The sequence below is a fragment of the Lemur catta genome, chromosome 9 (genome assembly GCF_020740605.2).
Source record: "Lemur catta isolate mLemCat1 chromosome 9, mLemCat1.pri, whole genome shotgun sequence".
Classification (NCBI taxonomy): domain Eukaryota; kingdom Metazoa; phylum Chordata; class Mammalia; order Primates; family Lemuridae; genus Lemur; species Lemur catta.
In genome coordinates, this window is record NC_059136.1 from 83,961,745 (window position 1) to 83,984,133 (window position 22,389).

Sequence of the window (22,389 nt, forward strand, 5' to 3'; positions counted from 1 at the left end):
AATCATCTTTTTTACCTTGTCTACATAGGCAGCTTTGGATGTGGAGTTTGGTGGTGAGTTGGACTTGTCCAAGTAGAATGCCCTGTAAGAATCCAAAGAAATTATCATTTGTTGTTAGGGAAAACATAAAATACACAAAGACATTCAAGTTTCACTGACTTCCTTTTAAAAAACAAGTGAATAAACAAAAGCACTGAACACTAGAAGACTGGAGTTGCACAAAAGTCAATAGACTTCCATTATAAAAATGATTAAAGCCACCACCAGCTCCATTATACTTTGTGTGGTATTAGAGAGGTCACTTACCTCCTACGCTCAATTCTCTCATTTGTATTAATAATTTGAGGATACCATTAGCTTTTACTTCATGAGGCTGCCAAGGTGATTAAATAAGTTAATGCAGATAAGATGTGTAGAACAGTACATTGTACATAGTAAGTACTTATCAATATTTGTAATAATTAATATCATTATTAAAAAGTTGAGGAAGTATATTTTCTTGTGACTTGGGAGAACATTATCCAGCTTTCATTTATTATAAAGATTTAATATTATGAAACTAATACTCAAAAAACCTAACATTAAACAGAATACTTAGGCAATTCTTTCCATCACTAAGCTATGCTCAGAAGTTAAACTCTCTTTTAGGGTGCAATGGTTCCTTTTTGTCACCAGGATGTAATATGGAAATGAATATTTTAATATACAAGGTGGAATCCTAAGGATCTGCAATTAAGTACATGCAATTCCAAAGAATTATTGCTGTGTTTGCTTTGCTTGTGGCTCAACACCAAACAGAAATGTTAGGGAATGACATATGGAGACAGGATACGTTTAGGTTCCATCTGACTTAGTATCTACTTTTGAAAATTATGGTAAAATATATGCAGTATAACACAAAACTTACCATTTTAACCATTCTTAAGTGTACAGTTCAATGCCATAAAATATCTTCACATTAATCATCTAGTTTTTACTTTTGATGAGATGAAATTATTTCTAAGATGAGAAGTTTTAATATTGATGGAATAAAATGAGTCCCATAATAACTAGTGAGTTAGATATTCAAATAAAAGCCTATTAGAGCACCTTTGAGGATTTCAAAGTATTGGCAGATTATTGTCAAATTCACAGGGAGTATTGGGCAAAATCAGTGCGGGAGAACTTTTATGCCCTGTGTGCTGGTTTTGTGAGTTCTGCACACACACAGAGTGCTATTCCCATTACTAGTAGTGTTGTATTTTTATCTTTTTAAGATAAAGTAACGTGAATTAGTCAAGTTTTACACTTTAAAAAAGCTTTAAGTTTAAAGAGTAATTTCCACACTGACAATTATGCTTGTCCTTATTGAGAATTAGTATCTTCTTGTCTAAAATACAGATTAAACCATCCCCCCAAAAAGATCGTAAACAACTCAGCATCCAAGGTTGGCTGTCACTCATTGTACATAACTTTACACTCCTATGAGACCTCCAGGTACCACCTGCAGTTCCCTCGACCACACTCGGCTCCTGAGCACATATAAGCTGCCCAGGGTGTGGGGGCTACAGCATTTCCAGGCAGCGACCAGATCACAAGGACTGAGATCTAGTGACACAAGGCACAGCAAAGTGGAATGTCCGTCAAGTGCCACGAAATTACAGTTCCATTTTGCTGGGTGAATTCGTTTCCACTAAAAAGCACTAGACAGCGAGCAAAATCAGACATTGAAAGATCATTTCTGTGTTTAAAATCAAAGGTATTTGAGGTATCATTTAAAAATTTTCTATATTTTCCCCAATATCCAAAGGAGATAATCCAAGAAGAATGCTGTTATCAGAAGAGGAAATGAACTTGAATTGTGTGAGGCAAAAAGGCAAGCAAGGGGGCTGGCGCTAGGGCAGAGTGCAAGAGCAATTTAGGCAGGAAGGGTAGACGTTGAGGGCCTTAGAGGCCCTGGGAAGGTTTAATTCTAAGGGAGTTGGGTGCCAAAAAAGGGAAATAAATGGCCTTGTAACTTGCCTCATTGCCAGAAAACTGGCCGTTTCGTAAACATTGTTGCTGTATCCCAAAATTCCTGTTCTTCTGAAAGTTCTGTGCGACTTTTTGTTTCAATTGTATTCATTAGGATCATACCATAAAAACCCATGCATGCACCACAATGATTTAACAAAGCTGAGCATTTTGCCCTTTTGCTTCACCTTTTAAAGGAACAAAACATTACAGCTACAAGCCCCTAGTTGTTCACCCTTCTCTACTCCCATTCGTGTCCCAGTCTCTCCTTCCTCAGAAGAAAGACCACCCTCAAGCTGACACCTGCCACCTCTGTGCTACGCAGGTCACCCGCACGCAGGCCCAGGTGGAGGTACCGAGATGTATGATCATCCTGCCAAATCCTTGTTTACACTGATGCTATTAGACTTCCACCCTTTGGAGTTTTCATTTTCAATTTGCATATATTTGTTGGCCATTTGTGTTTCTTATTCGTCTTGTATTTGCCTGCTCCCATTTCTGACTTTCATGTAGTTTTATTGTCTTTTTGCATAGAAATTTGTTATTACTTTTCACAGCAAAAGTTAAATAGTTAAATTTAATGACTTAAAAGTTTCTGCTCCTCTTTCCTTTCTTTTTTTTTAATCCCACACTTTTCTAGGTTTACCTCCTCAAGAATATTCAACTTTTAAAGTTGATTATTCAATTAATGTTTTTGGTCAGCATTTGACACTGGTATACCCTGGCATAAAATTCTACAATCTAGACTGACAGTAGATTTTTCCCCTTCAGTACTGCTCTTGGCATCTGCTTTCAATCTAATGGTCATTGTTTTAGGTCTAGCCTATATTTTTTCATTGAAAGGTTAAGATTTCCTTTTTATCCTTGATGTTCTGAAGTTTTATCTCAAAGGGTTTAGGTGTAGACTTATTGTTATTTATACAGCTGGTGAAATTTCCTGGGCTCCTTCACCAGATAGGTCCTCACACAGAACTTGCAATTTGAGGAGTCTTGTCTTCAATTCTAAAATAATCTTAGTGGTCCCAGAGTGGTGGCTTATGCCTATAATCCAAGCACTTTGGGAGGCCGAGACTGGAGGATCACTTGAGGCCAGGAGTTCCAGACCAGCCTGAGCAAAATACCAAGACCCTATCACTAAAAAAAAATAGAAAAATTAGCCAGGCATGGAGGCGAGCTCCTGTAGTCCCAGCTACTCAGGAGGCTGAGGCAGGAGGATTGCTTGAGCCCAGGAATTTGAGGTTGTAGTGAGCTACCACTGCACTCTAGCCTGGGCAACACAGCAAGACCCTGTCTCAAAAAAAAAAAAAATCTTAGCTATTATCTCTCCAGCTATTGTCTTTCCACCACCATTTCTATTTTCTTTGTCTTTTGGAACTTCCGTTAGACATATGTTCACACATTCTCATGTTTTCTCCCCTTCACACTTTCTTTTAACATCTTAACTTCACATCACTGCATTTTAGATGATTTCCTTAGTAGTATCTTCCAAATGAGCAACTCTGTTTCTGTGTCAAGCCTAGAGTCTGCACTTCCTACTAGAAATTTTATTCCAATGACTATCTTTTTCATTTCTAAGATTTCTACCTCTTCTTATTTCATTTCTGTCACCAAAAGGTAAATGCCGCACTACAATGTAAATCCTCTCTGTAGATATGGATTTTATTTATTTTATGGATTTTTTTTTAATTTAGGATATTATGGAGGTACAAACATTTTGGTTACAATTTTTGACTTTGCCTCACCCAAGCCAGGGCTAGAGGCGTGCCCTTCCCCCATACAATGCTCACCTCATCCATTCGTTGTGAGTTTACCCACCCCCAACACCTAGTGAATACTACTACCACGTCAGCAACTTAGTGTTGATCAGTTAGTGCCAATTTGATGGTGAGTACATGTGGTGCTTATGTTTCCATTCTTGCAATACCTCACTTCGGAGGATAATATAAGAGGTGCCAGATCACCATTGTTTTTGTAACTGAGTGGTATTCTATAGCATACATATACCACATTTTATTATTTATTTTTGTTCATTCCTGCATCTTCGGCGCCTGTAAGAGTAGGTGAAACATAGTATGATCTTAAAAAATATTTGTAAATAAATAACAATTAGGCAATTGACTATTTTTGTTTCAGGATTTTCTGCCTTTCTTTAGGGATGGTGTTGGGGCTCAGAAAACGGTACCCCATGACGAGGGCTTCAGGAACAGCCTCAGAAGCAAAAGTTTTTCTCTGACCTTCTCCTGTCTTCCTGCCTCTCAGGCCCAATCTTCCCTGAGGCTAGCCATAGAAACCAGAATTCCTCTTCCCCAAAGCGGGTCATAAAGGCCAGAACCCCTTCCCCCCAAAACCAGTCATAAAATCTAAAATTATCCTTTGTAAAAAGTAGCCATAAGGTAATTACCTGACATACCTTGTTTGACTGTAGGTCATAAGACCCCCATTCCAGAGAGGGCCGTGCCCCACACCCAGAAGGAAGGAATGCTGCTCAGAGAGGCCAAGAAGCATCTAGAAAGGCCTTACTGGGTTTCCCCACTCAGCCTACCATTATAGCATTAGATCATACCCTTCTTGTCCAATCGTATTTCCACACAGCTGTCCATATTGTTGAATCTAAGCATAAAAATGGACAGTTTCCCCTATAACTCTGGGTCTTCATTCTGAAGGCTCCCATGTATACATGTTAAATAAATTTGTATGTCTTTTCTCCTATTAAACAATCTGTCTCATGCCAGTGATTTTTCTGCAAACCTTTATGGGGTCAGGGGCATTGCTCCCTACAGTGGCATTCCTTTATTTATATTTTCACCATCCCAAATATCCCTGGCCACGCTGTTTCAATATATTAAACTCTTCTGGGACAAATTTATTCTTAATGGTCTACTTTGTTGGCTGTCTTCCTATAGTGTTAGGTTTTTAGATGTGCTTTGGAATTACATTTTGTAAGTTCATTTGAAGTGGAAGATTTTAAAATTATTTTTATTTAATCTTTTGATACAGCTCCATCCTCTCTCTCTCTCTCTCTCTCTCTCTCTCTCTCTCATCATCCTTCTCTTAAAAATGGTTTGGTGCCCAGAATCACGCTTTTGCAAGCAGTTTTATGTCAGTGATGTGAGTATTACACTGTGTTGACATCTGGATTATTATCAGTCATGTCACTGAACTGGTGAGTGGTTTGGTTCAGTTCCTAGTTTAGGGCTGCACCAGCTTCCTCCTGCCACGTTAAGGGCCAAGCATCACAAAAGCTGTAGTCTCAACCATCAGTGGGCAGCAGATTTTTCATCCTTCACTCAGAGGTGGAGTCCTTCCCTATGGCCTGGCTCTGGAATTTCACCTAGTGTAGAATCACCTTTCTGTCCCACTCCCCTGCAGAGGCGGTCCCCCCATCTGTCCACCTCCAGGGACCAGCAAGCCAGAGACCCCAGCGCAGCCTACAACTTGTAATTTCCATTTCATTTCCATTCTTGGGCCACAGAGATGATAAAGTGTTTTTGACCTCAGCTGCAACTTATACATTTTCTGTGTTCATATTTTACAAAATATTGCTACAGCCGAACAGAGGTGGCACCTCAAAGCCACAACCCACAAAGGTGCCCTAATCAGATGTCCTTGTGTCTTTCCACAAGTGTTCTTGGTAGAAAGAGCAACATGGAAAGAGTATACAGGACCTTGGGCAAATTATTTAGCCTCTTGGGGTCTCAGTTTCCTCATTTCCAAAATGGATATTAGAATTATTGAAGGTACAGATAGCATAATGTTGAAATTAAATTAATGTATATGAAGTGCTCAGTACTGTGATAAGCAGAAAGGACTCATTCGGCAAATAATAATAACTGTTACCCAGGCGCACACAGTGAGAAGCATCTCTTGGAGAATTTTTACCCCTAGTAAGGAATAAAATTAAGGCCAAAGACTTTCTGCTCTCCCTAGAGGTAATATAAAATATGTATGACACATGTTAAGCAATGAAAATCAAGTTAGGTATTTGGAATCTATATAAACTCCACGATCAGAGTACAAATAGAGGCTTAGGATTAAAAAGAAAAGAACCTTTTTTAGGTTAAAGAAAAGAAGACTGTTATTTAAATGCTTAACCAGGTGCAGCTCTTCTAAACCTCAAATCATCTGGGAAGAAAATATTCTGCAACAGCAGCCCATACGCATTAGTACCGCCACGGAAAGAATCGCTACAGAAATACCTGGCCGCACTGAGTATTCTTGCTTCTTTCTGAAAGAGATGTTCCTTAAAATAATAAAAATTGTTACTGACCCAGCAGCCAGTTAAGAGCAGTTTAGATCATGTTGATCTGATTCTGCTATAATCACTTAAATTGACTTGATGAAAATCTTCAACTATTCAATGGGGCAAAATCTTTAAAGAAAAAAAATAGACATTTGATGAAGAGAAAATAAGTTAGAAAAATAACTTTCATGGGTTTAAAAAGTAGCCTACATCCAATGAAACTTTATTTAGCAACAATCTATCTTTTCCTAACTGCTAAATTAGAAAAAACATCTAATGATATAACCATTCAAAATACTCTTAGGAAATAAGGGTTTACTGAAAATTCAGAGTTATATCATTGACTCACCCAGACATGTGCCAGTAGTTAATATTTGTTAATCCATAATTATGGAAAGCAACAAAACATTATAAAATGTACCTATACACTGATAAAGTCCAGAGAAAATAATCAGGAAATAATGGCACTTCAATACTCCTATGTAATACACACAGCCACCAATTTTTTTAATTCAATTATTTGTTAAAATAAGAATTTGGACTTGAGGCTACAACTAATTTCAAGTATTCCTATCAGGGAAAAAGGATTGTTCAGCCAGATATTTTATAAGCCATAAGGCTTACGGTATTCATAGAACTTCAGTATCTTCCAGAATTTGACAAACTGTGGACAGGAAATAAATTTCTAATGCACTTTCCCTAATTAAAAAAGTCTTACAATGCCCCTTAATCAAATTTTATGGGAAAAGTTAATAGCAAAATTGGATTAATGCCAAAACAAACCATAGTTTATTATGCTTCCGAGGTTAGTAAGAATGAAGTCATGGTCCTTTGTCTGAATACAGAAAATCTTATTAAGACCATTTTGCAAGTGTGGCCGCTGTTTTGTATGGGCTGCACAGTAAGTTTCCTTTCATGCTAGCCTACAGCAAGCTTCACTGTGACAGTGGTGTCAAACATCATAAGTTACAATAAGTGTGATATACATATATCCAAGCCAAATAACGACAACGAAACTAATCTTGGCATTCATAGCATACCGTCTAATCTAGAAGACATGTACATAGGTATTTATAATGCAAGGCACAAAATCAGAGGTAAATTCAAAGGTGCTAAGAGTCGCTAGGTCTATAGAAAGAAGGCTACATAAGAATATGGCAGAAGAGTTGGACTTTGATAGATGGATAGGATTCTGACAAGCCAAAGTGGAAAAGCAGCATTTCAAGTGGAAGTTATGCCAGGAACAACAGAGCAGGTATAGAATGAACAAAGCCAACTGGACTGAAGAGCAGGTTCGTGTAAGGCAGGGAGAGAGAGCAACATTGGCTACTGCCTGTGAAGCAGCTCAGAGAATTTCATCCCAAATTATAACTCCTTAGTATAAAAAATATTTTGAATTAAAGGCCATTCATGATCAAAAAGCATTCGAGGGGGGCTTTCCCTCTATCTGCATAAACTGGACTGACCTATCAAAAGATCAAAAGGGGCAACTGACTTCCCTTCCTCTCCCTGTTACCTCAATATATTGCAGGAAGACGATCAAGAATGCAACCAGACCTGGCCCAAATCATTTAAATGTAATACCTGTCTCTCAGGTTAGTTTAATTTGCTCAGGTTAATTTACTTTGCAAAGAGAATCATTTACAAGTGAAACTATTTCCCCATCCATTCATCCTCCCTAGCACCATTTGTCACCCCTAAACAGAATTACCTGTACTCCTCAACTCCCTCCCCTCCAAAAGGACAGGTATAAAAATATCTGAACTTCTTTGGGATATTGAGTAATCATTCTGTGCTTCTCCCCATGCACATGGGAAATAAGCCTTTCCCTTATTAATCTGCCTTAATTGTGAGTTGATCTTTCAGTGAACTTTTGAAAGGGCAAATTTCTCCTCACCCCTTCCCCTGGATCCATATTATACAGAAATTAAATATCAAACCAAAGAATTGTAATTAACTTGTTAAGCATAAAGAAGTGCTATAAAATAAACATTTAGCTACCAGTTAAAAAAGAATAGAAGAATGAATGGGAAGAAACACATGACTCATAAAATACAGAAATCTATGGAATTTAGAGCTGCAAGAGAACCTAGAAATGCAAAGAATCATTCAACATTCCTAACAAGACCATGGTAATATAAAGAGGGATTGATGTTTGCTATAAGAGTAAGAAAACAAGTTAGGGAAACAGTGAGATTGGTTTATACAGAGTTATGCAAGTTAATGTGCTAATTTAAGAATTAGGAAAATGCAGTATCAAATGGGTAAATGATGAGTATCCCAGCTCCACAGGGTCAGGCTGGGGCTCCAGGGATGATCAGTTCTTCACAGAAAGACAGACAATGCAACAGCCTCATTTAAAATATTTAAACCAATTCATTTTGTCATAGAACATACACAGAGGTTCAATCAAGGACAAAAGTGACATTCTTCTCATTTGGCAAACTTTTCCTTTTTCTGGGCATGTTGGAGGATATTCCATTTCTAAGAGAGATGATTAAAGCATAAGAGCAGCTAATGTTTTATAAATAAGGAGGAACCACAGTGTTCAGCCCAGATCGCTGCTATATTCTTGTCTCTTCTCCAGATCATTAGTTACAAGACCATCTCTGCTTCTATAATCGTTTAGAGAAAGTTCTCAGTTGATTAGACACATATATACTTCTCCCAGTATTGCTTTCTACCCCAAATATTCTAAACTGTCATCAGGTTGCTTTTTGCATTTTATGCATAATTTATATTTTAGCAGTAACTCTGCACTTAAAAAAAACTGTAGAAGTATTTGGTCAATTATGGGTATCATTCATAAACATGATTAGATGTGTCATTATTACAAAAATACAGTAGTTGACTACAGGTGTGACTGGTGTCTCATGAGTAGAATTGTTAAACTGCATTTGATGACCACAGCACTGAAAGTAGGAAAACAATTCTCTCATTAAAAGACACTGATCTCTTATATAAATGAAAATCGCCAGACAGGTTCAAACTGTGGCCACATGTGGGTAAAGGATACACGATGAATGGGAAGGTGGGAGAATATTAATTTGCACCTCCATCCCACCCACCTTCCATGCCCATAAGCATCGGTCTTGACTTCTCTGCAATACATTGTATTTAAAGTTACACAAAGAGAAATTCTGGATAATGAGATAATCTCGGATTTGTCTGGATGTCTTCCGGCCTGTCAAAAATGGAGCACCTAAGGTTACAGTTGTGATAGAACTGCCTATTACCAATTAATAGTTTCATTTCGACTTGACTTTTGGAAAAAAAAAAAGTGCTAGAAGGTTAATAAGACAATATGCATGATCACAAAAAGCAAGGCTTCCCACATAAAAAAAGGCATTTCTCTGACGTCTTTATGCTCTGAAAATATAATTATGGCGTCAGAGGTAGTAGAGACAGACCCCACTACTCCCTACTGCTGTCGATAATCTCATGTCACTCTTCTCCTTTTTGAGAACCTTCCATCAGTGACCTGACTGGGTTAAAATCCTATTCTCTGCTTTCCAGATGTTCCTTTACACCACTTTGATTTTGCTCTCCCTTTCATGAGTCTGCTAGGGTGCAGCTACAATATGTACATATTACCACGGATGCCATCTACTGTTCAAATACTGCATACACACATATTTTCCAATGGCAATACCATGTCCTGCCATTATGGAACTCAATCTCTGGAAATGGAGAGAAAGAGAAGCAAATTCTTTAACGTAAGAAAAGCTTTTCAAATAATAAGGTTTAACCACAATATTAAAAAATCTCATTATACCTAGGAAAACATTAAAGTCAAGGAGTATTTTTATTTTTTAAATAATTCTATTTAATTTGCTAATTATATTTCAAGACAGTTTCTCGTCTTCAGAACAAAGAATAACTTTTTAGGTTTAAAATCATAGAAGTCCTAGAATGACACTATTACTAGTAAGTTAATGGGTCACTCCTTTCCTACCATGTCTTCTCTGTTTACCCTATTTAACTCCAGCCTGGCTTTCTAAATTACCTTTGTAAAGCATAGATGTGATGGTTTCATTACGTTGTTTTAAAATTATTTAAATTTCTCCATGGCCCAAAGTCTGAAATTTAGCGTAGCATTTGAGAACATTCCTAATTATTTACCAACAGACTTCCCATCCCATATCTCAGCACTGCACCCTGCCATATTCGTGGCCAGTTACCCTAGCACAGTCTCCATGTATAAGCTTCCCCACCTTCTTGTGTGTTGTTCTCTCCTGCCTGGAATTCCCTCTCACCCTCTTCTGCTTGGCAGAACTCTAGTGATCTTTCAAAACCCAGTACAAATATGACTTGAGAACTCCATGGAAACAAGTTTAACTCTATTATATTGAGTCACACTCATCCTGATGCTTGCACTAAATTGTGCACTCTTGATGGGCAGAGACTCATTTTTATAACTTATAATTCCATAATCTAAGGCAGTGCCTGACACATAGCATGTGTCTAATACTTAATGTGTTATTAAACTGAGTTGCACTTTACTTCATGAGAGCTAGAAAGAAAGCATTGCAGTTACCAGCCTATGAAGCAACTAAATATACGTGTGACCTAATAGAGGAAAAAAATGTATTAAATATTTTAATTTAAAAAATAGATAAAATAATCATGCACATTTAAAAAAGGACTCTCTGTATGCAAGAACAATTCTCCTTAAGCTTTAAATATCAGCTAAAACTCCACTAACATTGAAACACAGAACTTGAAAGTATTTAACAATCATCAGAACTTAAAATTAGAGAGTAAGAATGTTTAACAGTCCCTTCTTCAGTTAGCAACGGTATAATCAAGCGAAAAACACTCTCAAGTCCCTTGAAAGTCTCATAGAAGCATTGTTTTACCTACTCTAGCAAGAAATGATACAGTAAAATGCTCGTTCAGTTCCGAAAAAGAAAAGATTAAACATGGTTACATACTATTATACCGAAATTTTAAGTGTCTAACTCTTGGCTTGTAAGTTTTTCCACTAGAATCTATAAAACACTCAGCTTTCCTTTATTTGGAAAAATTCAAGGTCTTTAAGTACAGTACCTGACACATAGTAAGCCACTCAATGTTAGCTAGTATTATTATTATTCATTCAAGACCCATCTTCAACATCGACTCCTCTCTCTTTCTTTGTATTTTTAAAGTCAGTGGCCCTTCCTTATACCCAGCACTCTGTACATACCTCCAATTCAGTATCTATTGTTTTGTATCTTAAGAAGTTTTTCATGTGTCTTTCCCCACTAAACTGTAAGTACCTTGAAGATACAGACAACGTTCAGTTTATCTCTGTTACCCCTCACCCTATACAGCGCCAGGCACACCGTGAGTGTACAACATATTTTGGTTGAATAAATAAGTGCATAATCATTAATAACTTCCAAATTTATTGAAGGATGACAGCTCTAAACCATTTCCAAGGAGAATGTGTTTCTTTCAAGTAAGATTTCTGTATCAAATAGTATTGAAAATCATCCATCACAAATGGTAGCTGTTTGTCAAGACAAAAATCGCCAAGCATTGTAAATATTCTCCATCACAAAACATACATGCACTTTCACTGTTTCTCTTATGAACCATACTAATAATAGAGAAAAAGATAACTGAATGAGAAAGATAAACAAGGTCTCTGCCCTATTTTAAACTTTCAAAGTGCTTAATGAAAATCAGCTAAAGCAGTGTGGAATTGTCACCATATTCTAAGATATTAAGGCAGACAATCATTCAGGAATGAGTCTCGTTTTATAAATAGCTGTAGACATATGCTTCAGAGGGAAGGCCAGGGAAAATTTAACAGGCCTAGAAATATAGATTTACAGATATTAGAAAAATGTCATTAGCAGAATTTAGAGACATAGTGAATACAGAAAGAGAAATATATTAAGTAAATGAAGCTTCCTCAAGAGTCCTTTTTGGTGACTTCACTCTTTAGATGAGCAAAGAGATCAAAGGTAAGTTTTAAAGAAATATTTAGAACTGAACATAATCTGTATGAGGGCAGGGACTTTGGCATGTTTACCACCATATGCTCAACACCTAGTAGTTGCTCAGTACATATTTGGTAAATGAATCAAAAATAAATAATTTAAGCACAAAGTAAAAACCAATAATGATTAACAAGGGACAACCTCATGCAATACTGTCTTTCCTGCAAAGGAATGTAAGTTTGACCAAGTTCATTCTAGTTGAAAAATAAGTAAAACTTCAGTGGCTCCGTGTTCCTTCTGGATACAGTCCAATAACTCACTTGCTCTTCTAATCAAAATTTCTCCCAAAGAAGTCCAATTTCCTAATCCTTCTTCCAAACCTTCAATCCACTCTGCTCAGCTGACTGCCACACTGTTAGAGCCTCTACTGATGCCTGGGACTCTGTATTGGCCAAATCCAGGAGACACTTTCCAGACATCATTACCTGACTCTCTTCTTATATAGCACACACTCCTTCTTCAAATTTGCTATTCCTTGAGACTTTTTTTTTTATTTCAGCTTATTATGGGGGTACAAAAGCTCAGGTTATATATATTGCCCATGTCCCGCCCATCCCCCCCGAGTCAGAGCCTCAAGCGTGTCCATTCCCCAGAGAGTGACCTTGACCTGTTGCCTTGTTGCTTCAACCTGTTTCCTCCATGGGCTCCTCTTCACTGCCTACCCCTTAAGCATCTGTTATCTTAGGTTCTGCTTTGCCTCACTATTCTCGCTCTGAAACTTTTCCTAGATCATCTTTCTTCTTCTCAGGAAGCCAAATCTGTATATTTCTAAATTCCAGGTTTGTTTATTCATGTGTCTGTTCATAAACTAAGAATCCATAAGCCAGGCACAGTGCCAGGTGCTAGGAATAAAAAGGTGAGAATCAGATAATTTTTACCTGCAAAAAACTCCCTGGCATAGTTTGGGGAAGAGGAAAATAAATAGGCAGTTATAATCCAGTGTGGTGAGGGATCTACAGAGGTTTAGCAGAGAGCTGCAACAGCACCCTGGCAGGCACATTAGGACAAGGAGACATTAGACAGCAAAGGGAAAGCAGGGTCTTTAAGGCATAAGGACAATCTCCAGGGTGACAAAAGGAATAACCCATTAGATCATGGGATCTAAGTCTGTCCAAAGTTAACTTAATTCATTGCAGAAAGGATGAGAGAAAGGAGACAGACCAGAGGAGTGGGAAAAGAGAGAGGGGAGGAGAGAGAGAGAGAACTGTCTTGATCATGGATTCTGCCATGTTGTATAAGGTAGAAATGAAGAGGTAAATGATGAGACTTGAAAGATTTCCTCCCTTGTTCTTACTGCTGATAAAGTACTGCAAGATCTGTCTAAGCTTCCTGAAATCCTTGTGGCACTGAGAGTAATAAAAAGTACTAGTCCCATACTATGATTTCTGGACATAAGGGCCTGTTTTTAATACTTTCATTCAGTTATTTCAACAAATATTTTTTGAGCATCTATTTAGGTACAAAGCAATGTTCTATATGTTAGGAATAGGGCGATGAACAAGAGACAAAGGTCCTTCCCTCGGAGAACTTGCATTCTGGTTCAGGGACTGGGGCATGTTCTCCCTTCCCGGGGAAGTGTCAGAAAAACCGACACTAGCAGCCTTTCCTTAGTGGGAAACCAGAAACTCTTAACACTGGCTCTTCTCATACTTGCTTTTCTGCCACAGTGTGTCCCTTTCCCTAGTGTTGTTTTCAATGACATTTCTTCACTCGGACACAAGACAAGCTTATTCTTGCTCCTTCAGAAACTGCTTTCAGCTCACTTTTCAATTTCTTTCCCTGCTTAGGCAACACATACAAATTATAATAGGCCAAAGCTACATCTCTCAGCAGTTCTTTTTTTTTTTTTATCCCAGCCTTTGTCCTCTATCTCAGTGTCACTCAAAATGTGGCTTGCAGGCTTAAGTAAAGGAACTGTCAGCAAGAATTTAGAAATTGGATTTCTAAAAAAAATCTAAAATTGAATTTAAAAATGGGATTTGTGGGCATAGTAGCTCATGTCTGTAATCCTAACACTATGAGAGGCCAAGGCGGGAGGATTGCTTGAGCCCAGAAGTTCAAGACCAGCCTGGGCAATAGCGAGACCCTCTACAAAAAATAGAAAAATTAGCTGGGTGTGGTGGCATGCACCTGTAGTTCCAGCTACTCAGGAGGCTGAGGCAGGACAATTGCTTGAGGCTAGGGGTTTGAGACTGCAGTGTGCTATGATGAAGCAAACTGTATAACAATTTACATGGCCCTGACATGCAAACATTCAGAAGCACTTGTCTTATTTGACAGAGTACAGACTAGTGCAGCAAGTCCCATGTGGTTGCATAATTAGCACACACAGTAGGGCCATGTAATAATAAGTGATATTTTAAGGTTAGCTTGTTCACTACAAACCAAAAGTGTATAAAAATTGAAAACAAACATAAGCAGCGATTTTTATTTAAAACTTGTCATTCATTCAAATTTTTAGTCAGAATTTTAAAAATTGGTTTGGTATCATTAACTAAATAAGAGAGATAAAATTGGTATTGTTTTCATCCGTAATTTACAGATGGCAATACAACTTTGCTGGATTTTTGTTAAGAAATTACACTGAAATCTCTTCTTCTCTTCCCATCAACATATTAATATCTCTTTGAGATTTGTTTTCTTCTACCATGGGAGTTATTAAAACAAACATAAAAAGAGTTTAGATGCATATTTTCCCTGTGAAGTAGGCTGTCATTCCAGCCTAAATTAGATACAATACCAAGCAAAAAACTAGACTATTTTGCACATTAAAAACTTTAAATATTGGTAAATGCAGTATTTGTTCAAAGTACATGTAAAGACACTGAGTCTGGGGAAATCACTATTTCATTCATAACTTTTATTTTTTATTGCAGGACCACACAAATGACTTTAATACCAACTCTTTATTAATTGCCTGCAAAATCTGGTAGCATTCAAGGTGCAGTAATACAGACCTGAATGGGATACTTTCCACCCAGCTTTCAATTACACATGGCATGAAAAGCTTCTGCTGCAAATACTCCAGTGGGATGTACTTGCAGGGCTTCCGCAACACTGTTCACAGCAAATCTGGGCACCCATCCTTTCTGTCTTTGGGTTAAATCCAGGACTGGAGGCACAGCTGAAGCTGTCCATCCTTCTGGATAGGTTTTTATAATTGCCTCTATCCTCATAATGTTTTCTGGTGTGAAATCAAATGCAGGATCTGCAATATTCTCAGGAGGATCTCTGTGTACGAATGAGGCTATCCCAGCTCCATTTTGCACAGCTGTTTTATGGAAGGTCTCTGTCTTTTCCACTCAGTGGGGCCAGCTGCCCCAAACACCAAGCACCTTGGAGAAACTTTTGATATTAATTTTGTTCTCCAAGTAAATTGCTCTGCAGCAAACCCATGAAGCCCATTTTCAGATACAAATCTCTGTGATTGGGGATGCTATACGTTAGGCAAATATTGGTGACTGTACATAGCTCTTCTCAGCTAATATTTATGACAGTCTATGCAGTATCACTAGCCCCGATGAACAGATAAGGAAACAGGCTTGAAAATTTTAAGAACCTACCCGAAATCATACAGCTAGTCAATGAAGAGTGGGGCCTGGAATCCAAGTTTGGCCGACTCTTCATCCTCCAGTATATTAATGCAGCAGTTCCATACCATTGACTTTTTGTTTCTTCTCATTCATATCACTGCAGAAATTTCACATTTACCCTAAACCAACTGAAAACTCCCCCCTCCCCCCCCCCCCCCCGTAACCTAAATGTCATTTGGTCTATTAAGCATATTTCTATTTTTTTCTCACCGGGGCTCATAAGAGATGCAATGAATGCCACATCAGAGCTACTGAAAATGCGTTTCCTTAAAAATAGTAAGAAATTTGTTCATCTGTCATCTTCCATTGTGTTTTCTGAGTGCATCTAAGTTTCCATGTGAGTTCACTGATATCTCAAGTAGATGAAGTTCAACATTACACAAACTGAAGTACATCCCAGCAGCTTTTAAATTATTATAATAATACGTACACAATCGTATGAAATATTCTATGAATGGAACAGAACTACAGGCTTTCAGTTCTGCATGATTGAAATGTCTTAATATTTGAGTAGACTTAAATGAAAATATCCTATTTATTCTATTAGAATATTTTTTATTTAATAATAACATATAATTATCATTACACAATTGTAATTATATATTATTATACATAGTATTATATAGTATATATTTTAATACTTAATTTTGGAATTTGATGCAAAGAATACGGCTGATAATGCATTTTGATGACATTTAAAGTTGAGGCAGATGAATCCTCCTTCCATGACAGTGTGTAATATATCATGAAGAACAAGAATATGTTTGTGAGTTTGATGCAGAGTCAGATTCCAGAGATACTTTCTTTTGTTTTTAAGTAACAATAAACATTAGCTATTTCAGACCCTTTTGCCTTTTTCTTCCACTAAATCTCCATTTCTATCTGCTCAGCATTCTTACTATCACTTGCCTGAAATATTTTAAGGTTCCTAGCCAGTCTCTCTGAATCTCACTCCTAGTCTCGTCCTCACCCCTAATTTGTTCTCAATGGTACCACTCTGGTGCACAGTTTAAAATGCATCCTCCCACCCTGCCCCAGCCCACTTAGGACTCTCAAGCCAATTCCCTCACAGGCTGGAGCTTGCATTCCTTGTTCCTTGGCTGGCATCTGAGGTCCTCATGGCCTGTTCCTGCCCAACTCCTGTTTCATTTCCTTCCCCCTCGCCCCATCACAGCCCTGCAATGCCTTTGCTCCTATCATTCCCTCCCACTGGAGCGGCTTCTCCTGCCTCCTTCACCTGGCCTGCCAGCAGTCATCAGAACTTCTGTTTCCTAAATGCTACGCCTTTGTGCTCCCTATGCGTCCTGCAACCTCAGCCACCGTGCTTAGCAGAGTATTTCAAAATAACCTGTTTACTGCATTTATTCTTCCTCTCCTTTAAGATTTTCAAAGGCATAATGTCTGATTCATGTCTGTATCCCCAATGCTGTGCAGATTCCTGTATTTGCATATAGTGCACAATAAATATTGTTAACCATAAGGAATAGTTTCCAAGACAGAATGGGAGTGGCCAACAAGACCCATTCAACAGTGATGCTAGAATCCATACCATTCTCCAGGTAGTCTGTTAAGTCATCATCGTGTTAGTCAGGAATCTGCCACTGTTTATGTCTTGCATTTATGTACATACAAATTAAGTTTTGGGTATTTATATACATACAAACATTTATCATCTATTAGGAGACACATGTCAGCAATGGATACAACAACAACAATAAAAAGGCAAGGTGAAAAGGAGAAACAGTCACACATAAAAAGTAAATAAAACTCAGTGGAATAAATGCTATAACAGAAGCATGTAAGGGAATATTAAGACAAAGACTAGGCCGGGTGCGGTGGCTCACGCCTGTAATCCTAGCACTCTGGGAGGCTGAGGTGGGTGGATTGCTCGAGGTCAGGAGTTCGAGACCAGCCTGAGCAAGAGCGAGACCCCGTCTCTACTAAAAATAGAAAGAAATTATCTGGCCAACTAAAAATATATATAGAAAAAATTAGCCGGGCATGGTGGCACATGCCTGTAGTCCCAGCTACTCGGGAGGCTGAGGCAGGAGGATTGCTTAAGCCCAGGAGTTTGAGGTTGCTGTGAGCTAGGCTGACACCACGGCACTCACTCTAGCCCGGGCAACAGAGCAAGACTCTGTCTCAAAAAAAAAAAAAAAAAAAAAAGACAAAGACTAATTTAGGGGAGGCAGGAAAACCTCATGGGTAGGGGCAAATTTTGAGGTGTGTCAGGAAAGATGGGTAGGAACTGGCCAAGACAATTGAAATTGAAGTCATTCTGGCTGAAATTACCAAAAGCCAAACAAAAATGTATTTGATTTTTTTCCTAAATGACCAATAGAATTTCACAAACTCTAATCTACGTAAGATAGAACCTTGCCCTCAGTTGAAGCTGGGTGGTCCATCTAACCATGCAGCTAAGTTTGCAAACCTAATTCTCTATACTTCATACAAATAATGTTTCAGTAGATCCATATTAATTTCTTCTAAGTTAAAATCATGTATTTTCTATCAAAAGCTCTGGGCCCAAGCTAAATTTCCTATATAGCAGTAAAACTTTGAAAGGATAATTTATAATCATTCATTCACCTTCCATGGTACATCAGTAAAACAAAAGAAGTATGAGATGTCAGCAAAAAGGAACTGAACAAAAGCAATAGAAAAAAAAAATCACTTTGAATATATTTTTAAGAGTGATTGTCCTTGTGATCAGATAGTAAAAGTCAGCAGAGTTAAAAATAAAAATCAATCTTGCTTCCATAAGCACTGACAATTTTTCCTCACAGAGTATATTTCCCCCACTGACTCTTGACGTATGCTTATTTTCTCTTTGACACTTTCCAGCTTTCATTTATTCCAAAAGAAATTCTGAGCACAAAATACTTTGATCTTTCCTGTGCTTTGGTGAAAACAATAGCTTTCTTTAGCTTTGAGGTAGAGGTGATTCTCTTCGAAGAATTCTTTTTGAAGATGATTTTATCTGCTTCTACTCATCAGCCAGAATATCTATTCATCTTTATAAACATTATCACAATGAAAGACATCATAAAAATGTGAAAACTCATAGTTAAGTAATTCTAATCTCATTCGTTGCCCTTATCTAAAAATTGCATTGAAAATTCCTTTAAGGTGCAAGTAAAACAAATAGTAGTTATAATTACAACTTCTCAAGGGCAAATGAATTCAAATAAGAATTCAAATAAGAATAAATATAATCCAGGTAAATTAAACAAGATTGCATGCATAAATGTATATGCAGCTATATTACCTTCTCAATAAAGCAAAGTTTAATAGAATTATACTGTTTTTCAAACAAAGAAGAGATACACTGCTCTCAAAGTGTCACTACAATTTCAACTTTATCTGATCTTGTCTCACATGAAATTTATGAACCTTGGCTACGCTGATGAATTTTCTTGAGAAATCTCCAACAGAGTCAGCACCTGTACCCTTCAAAGGGCCTGGAATTTTTTGGATATAAAACAAAGTCAACTGGATACTGGAATAAATTCAATAAAATGATAACACTACAAAAAGATGGCCAATGTAATTATGATTCATTTGATTTCAAATTCAACTCAACTATTTTACGGCATGTACTCTGTACCATGCACAGTGGGGAACTAAGACCTGGTTACCCTCAATATGTATTGAGGAAGGCAGGCAAATAACCCACAAGTTGAACGAAAACAAATGCAATTGAAGAGGTTGTTAGGTTTTAAGGAAGAGAGTGGTTAATTCTAGAGGAGGGTATAAATGAAGCTGTCCTGCAGGAAGATAAACTTGAGACGGGTCCTAAACAATTGTACCATTTTGGCAAACAAATTGAGCTAATGCGTGTCCAGGGTGAAGGCTGGATTAAAGGGGTTGAGGAAGAGCTGTATGCTAGAGAGGAAGGGGAACACGGTGATTCTGTTCACAGATCTGTTTCAGGTCTCTCTTCCTCTTGGATCGAGCCTCCATAGCCTTAGGACTTCTCGTCCCCCTTTAGGATGCTCACACATGCTTTTCCCTCTGCTAGAAAATAACTCCCTTTCCCTGCACCATTATCTCTCAACCCTTCTTCCCTAAACAACTTCTCTTTCAGATCTCAGCTGAAAGGTCACCTCCTCAAATAATTCAGTCCTGAAACCGTCAACTATCACCCCACCCCCAATTACGACTGACTCTCATCTTGTACACATGCACAGCACCTTGCACATTCCCTACATAATTTGGCTCACTTATTGCTAGAAATCATTAGTGAAAATTTTGTTTAATATTTACCAGAACCCACAGACAAGATGTTCTTGGCAGGCAGCAATCTTATCTCTTGTGAGGCCTCCACTGTGAAGCACTGTCCTTGGTACTTGGTAGTAATGCAGTATTTGCTGAATAAATGTAAGTATCCAGCAATTCCTTTAGTTTTACTTTGTGCAAAAATTTGGCACTTAAGTATAACCTATATTTTGTAAAGGGTGGATCTCTCTTATTAATATATTCCATGTATAGAGAAGAAATCTACCAAACTTTTAAGCATTAGAAACTAATTCAAAATCTTTGTAGACTTGATTGTTTTCTCCTGCTAAGGAAGAATTACTTCTCAAATAAAACAAAATTTACAACTCTGACAACTTTGCATTCTCAGTCTGCAAATAGAGAGGAACTGAATAGACACTTTTGGTTTATAATTTAGTCTTAGTGAAACCAAAGTATGGATGCATCTTAAGATATTTTTTAAAAAATGGAATTCTGCTGAAAGATAGAGTGGAAAACAAATATAAAACTTCTATAGAGGAGATAAATATGCATCTGAAATATTTCTGGTTAACTGAAAAAGAAATCACACTATTCAATATCTCTAAAAGCTACAGCTCTCTATAAAAAAACAATTTAAGGACAAAGACATTATTTGTATGCTAATTAATATTGTCTCCCTCTCCCTCCCTCCCTCTCTTTCTCTCTCTCTTCCTCTCACTCTCAGACTTTCAATTAAACCCATACTCTTGTTGATGTAAGGTAGTTTCCACAGATCCTCATCAACAGAACATAACATTTTCTATTTCGAACTTGGATATACTGTTTGCTACCCAAACAAGGAATGAGAAACAGTGTTTTATGAGTTGAGGGCTCTGCGGGAAGAAAGAGAAGGGGATGGGGACATGGGTCTGCACCCAGAGGTGGGGGTAGAAGCTGTCCCTTCCCTTTCTCATGCCAAGCCATAGCTGTGCTTAAAGAGGTGAAACGGCAGTGAGTCCATGCCACCCTTCATACGCACCATGTCAGGAGAGCATATTCACTGCCATATTATTTTTTTCTGCAGAGGTAGTGAGAAGTGACACATTTCGTAGAGGTGCCATCATGAGAGGAGTGAAACACATCATTCTGGGGAGGTATTTCTCAGTTGAAAAATTGTCCAAAATACACGGCTCTGAGATTGGTATTTGTAGTATTTCTTGTTAGCACAAATAAAATCTCTACCTGCCTTCGACTTATTACATAAATATGTATTTGGCTTTTTAAACTTTCTTTAAAGAAAACATGCCATTCTTTATCCACAAAGGCACGCCATAAGAGAACATTTGCTTTGAAAAGTTTTCCTGTTTCCTTCCTATAAAGACCAATGCATTTGCATTTAGATACCCAAAATCATAAGCACTAAAAAATTCAGTACGAAGCTGTCACTTCACACATACAAAAAAAATCTCAGTAACTAATGTACAACTTGTTTCTTTTTGATTTTTCTGTTTTTACTGTGTACTTCCTACTAAAATGATATTTAAAAAATATTAATAATAATCTAGAGCCCTCAGACTTGAAAGGAGTACTTTGATACAAGGAGCACTGTTCCCATTTACATTTTTTCTCATTGGTCACCAGGGCGTGGTGCTTTCTGCCAATAAACAGGACGCACAAAAATTAAAAAGTCTATAATGATAAATTACCTTTAAGGAAGGCAGGGAAAAATGAGGCTGATGGGGATGGTGGCTCGTGGCCAGATGCACTAAAGGGGAAAAGTGTTAGGTGGAAAAGAGAATAAAACAGAGTGAGGATGGTGGAGGGAGGGGATAGAAAGGCCCTTTCCTCCTGAACTCCTTGGACAGAATTCCAGAGTTAAAACACTTTACATGCTGCTACTTTTTATTCAAGTAGAAGGAAGTCAATCAAGAAATTTATCTGACTTGGCATAGATGGAAGGTTATATTATAGAAAAGCCATTAAACATTTTTCCTAGCTCAACCTTGTTCACTGGGGGTAACAAGTAAAGCAAGTTGTCTCCAGGCAGCTGGTGTCAGGGCTATAAGACAGGTGGCAAACCTCCGCAGGTGCACTTCTCTGTCCCGTACGTCCACAGGGGACTGGAGGAGGAGTGGTCACACCAGTCAGCTGGACTCGCCTCGCTTCACTACTACCTTGTGAAAACTTTAACCATCTTTATTAGAATGGCAATAGATGTATGAAATCCAAATGGACCGCAGTAATTCAATAAAAGCTTGCCAATGGCTTCTCCCAGCCTCTTACAATGCGTTGCAGCCAACATGATCAGGCCTCTGCCCACCTCCCTCAACACGCATCATTGTTCTCAAAGCGCTGG

General features: G+C 37.9%; 1 protein-coding gene across 2 annotated transcripts in view; it reads right to left on the minus strand.

The window, feature by feature from the left end:
* The window catches only part of PREX2 (phosphatidylinositol-3,4,5-trisphosphate dependent Rac exchange factor 2), a 274,675-nt gene that overhangs the window by 41,235 nt on the left and 211,051 nt on the right, over nucleotides 1-22,389 (minus strand). For both annotated transcript variants that reach the window (XM_045560617.1, XM_045560618.1), the window contains exon 36: nucleotides 16-82. In XM_045560617.1, coding sequence (XP_045416573.1) covers nucleotides 16-82 — 67 coding nt within the window. The remainder of the gene's footprint in view (nucleotides 1-15; nucleotides 83-22,389) is intronic.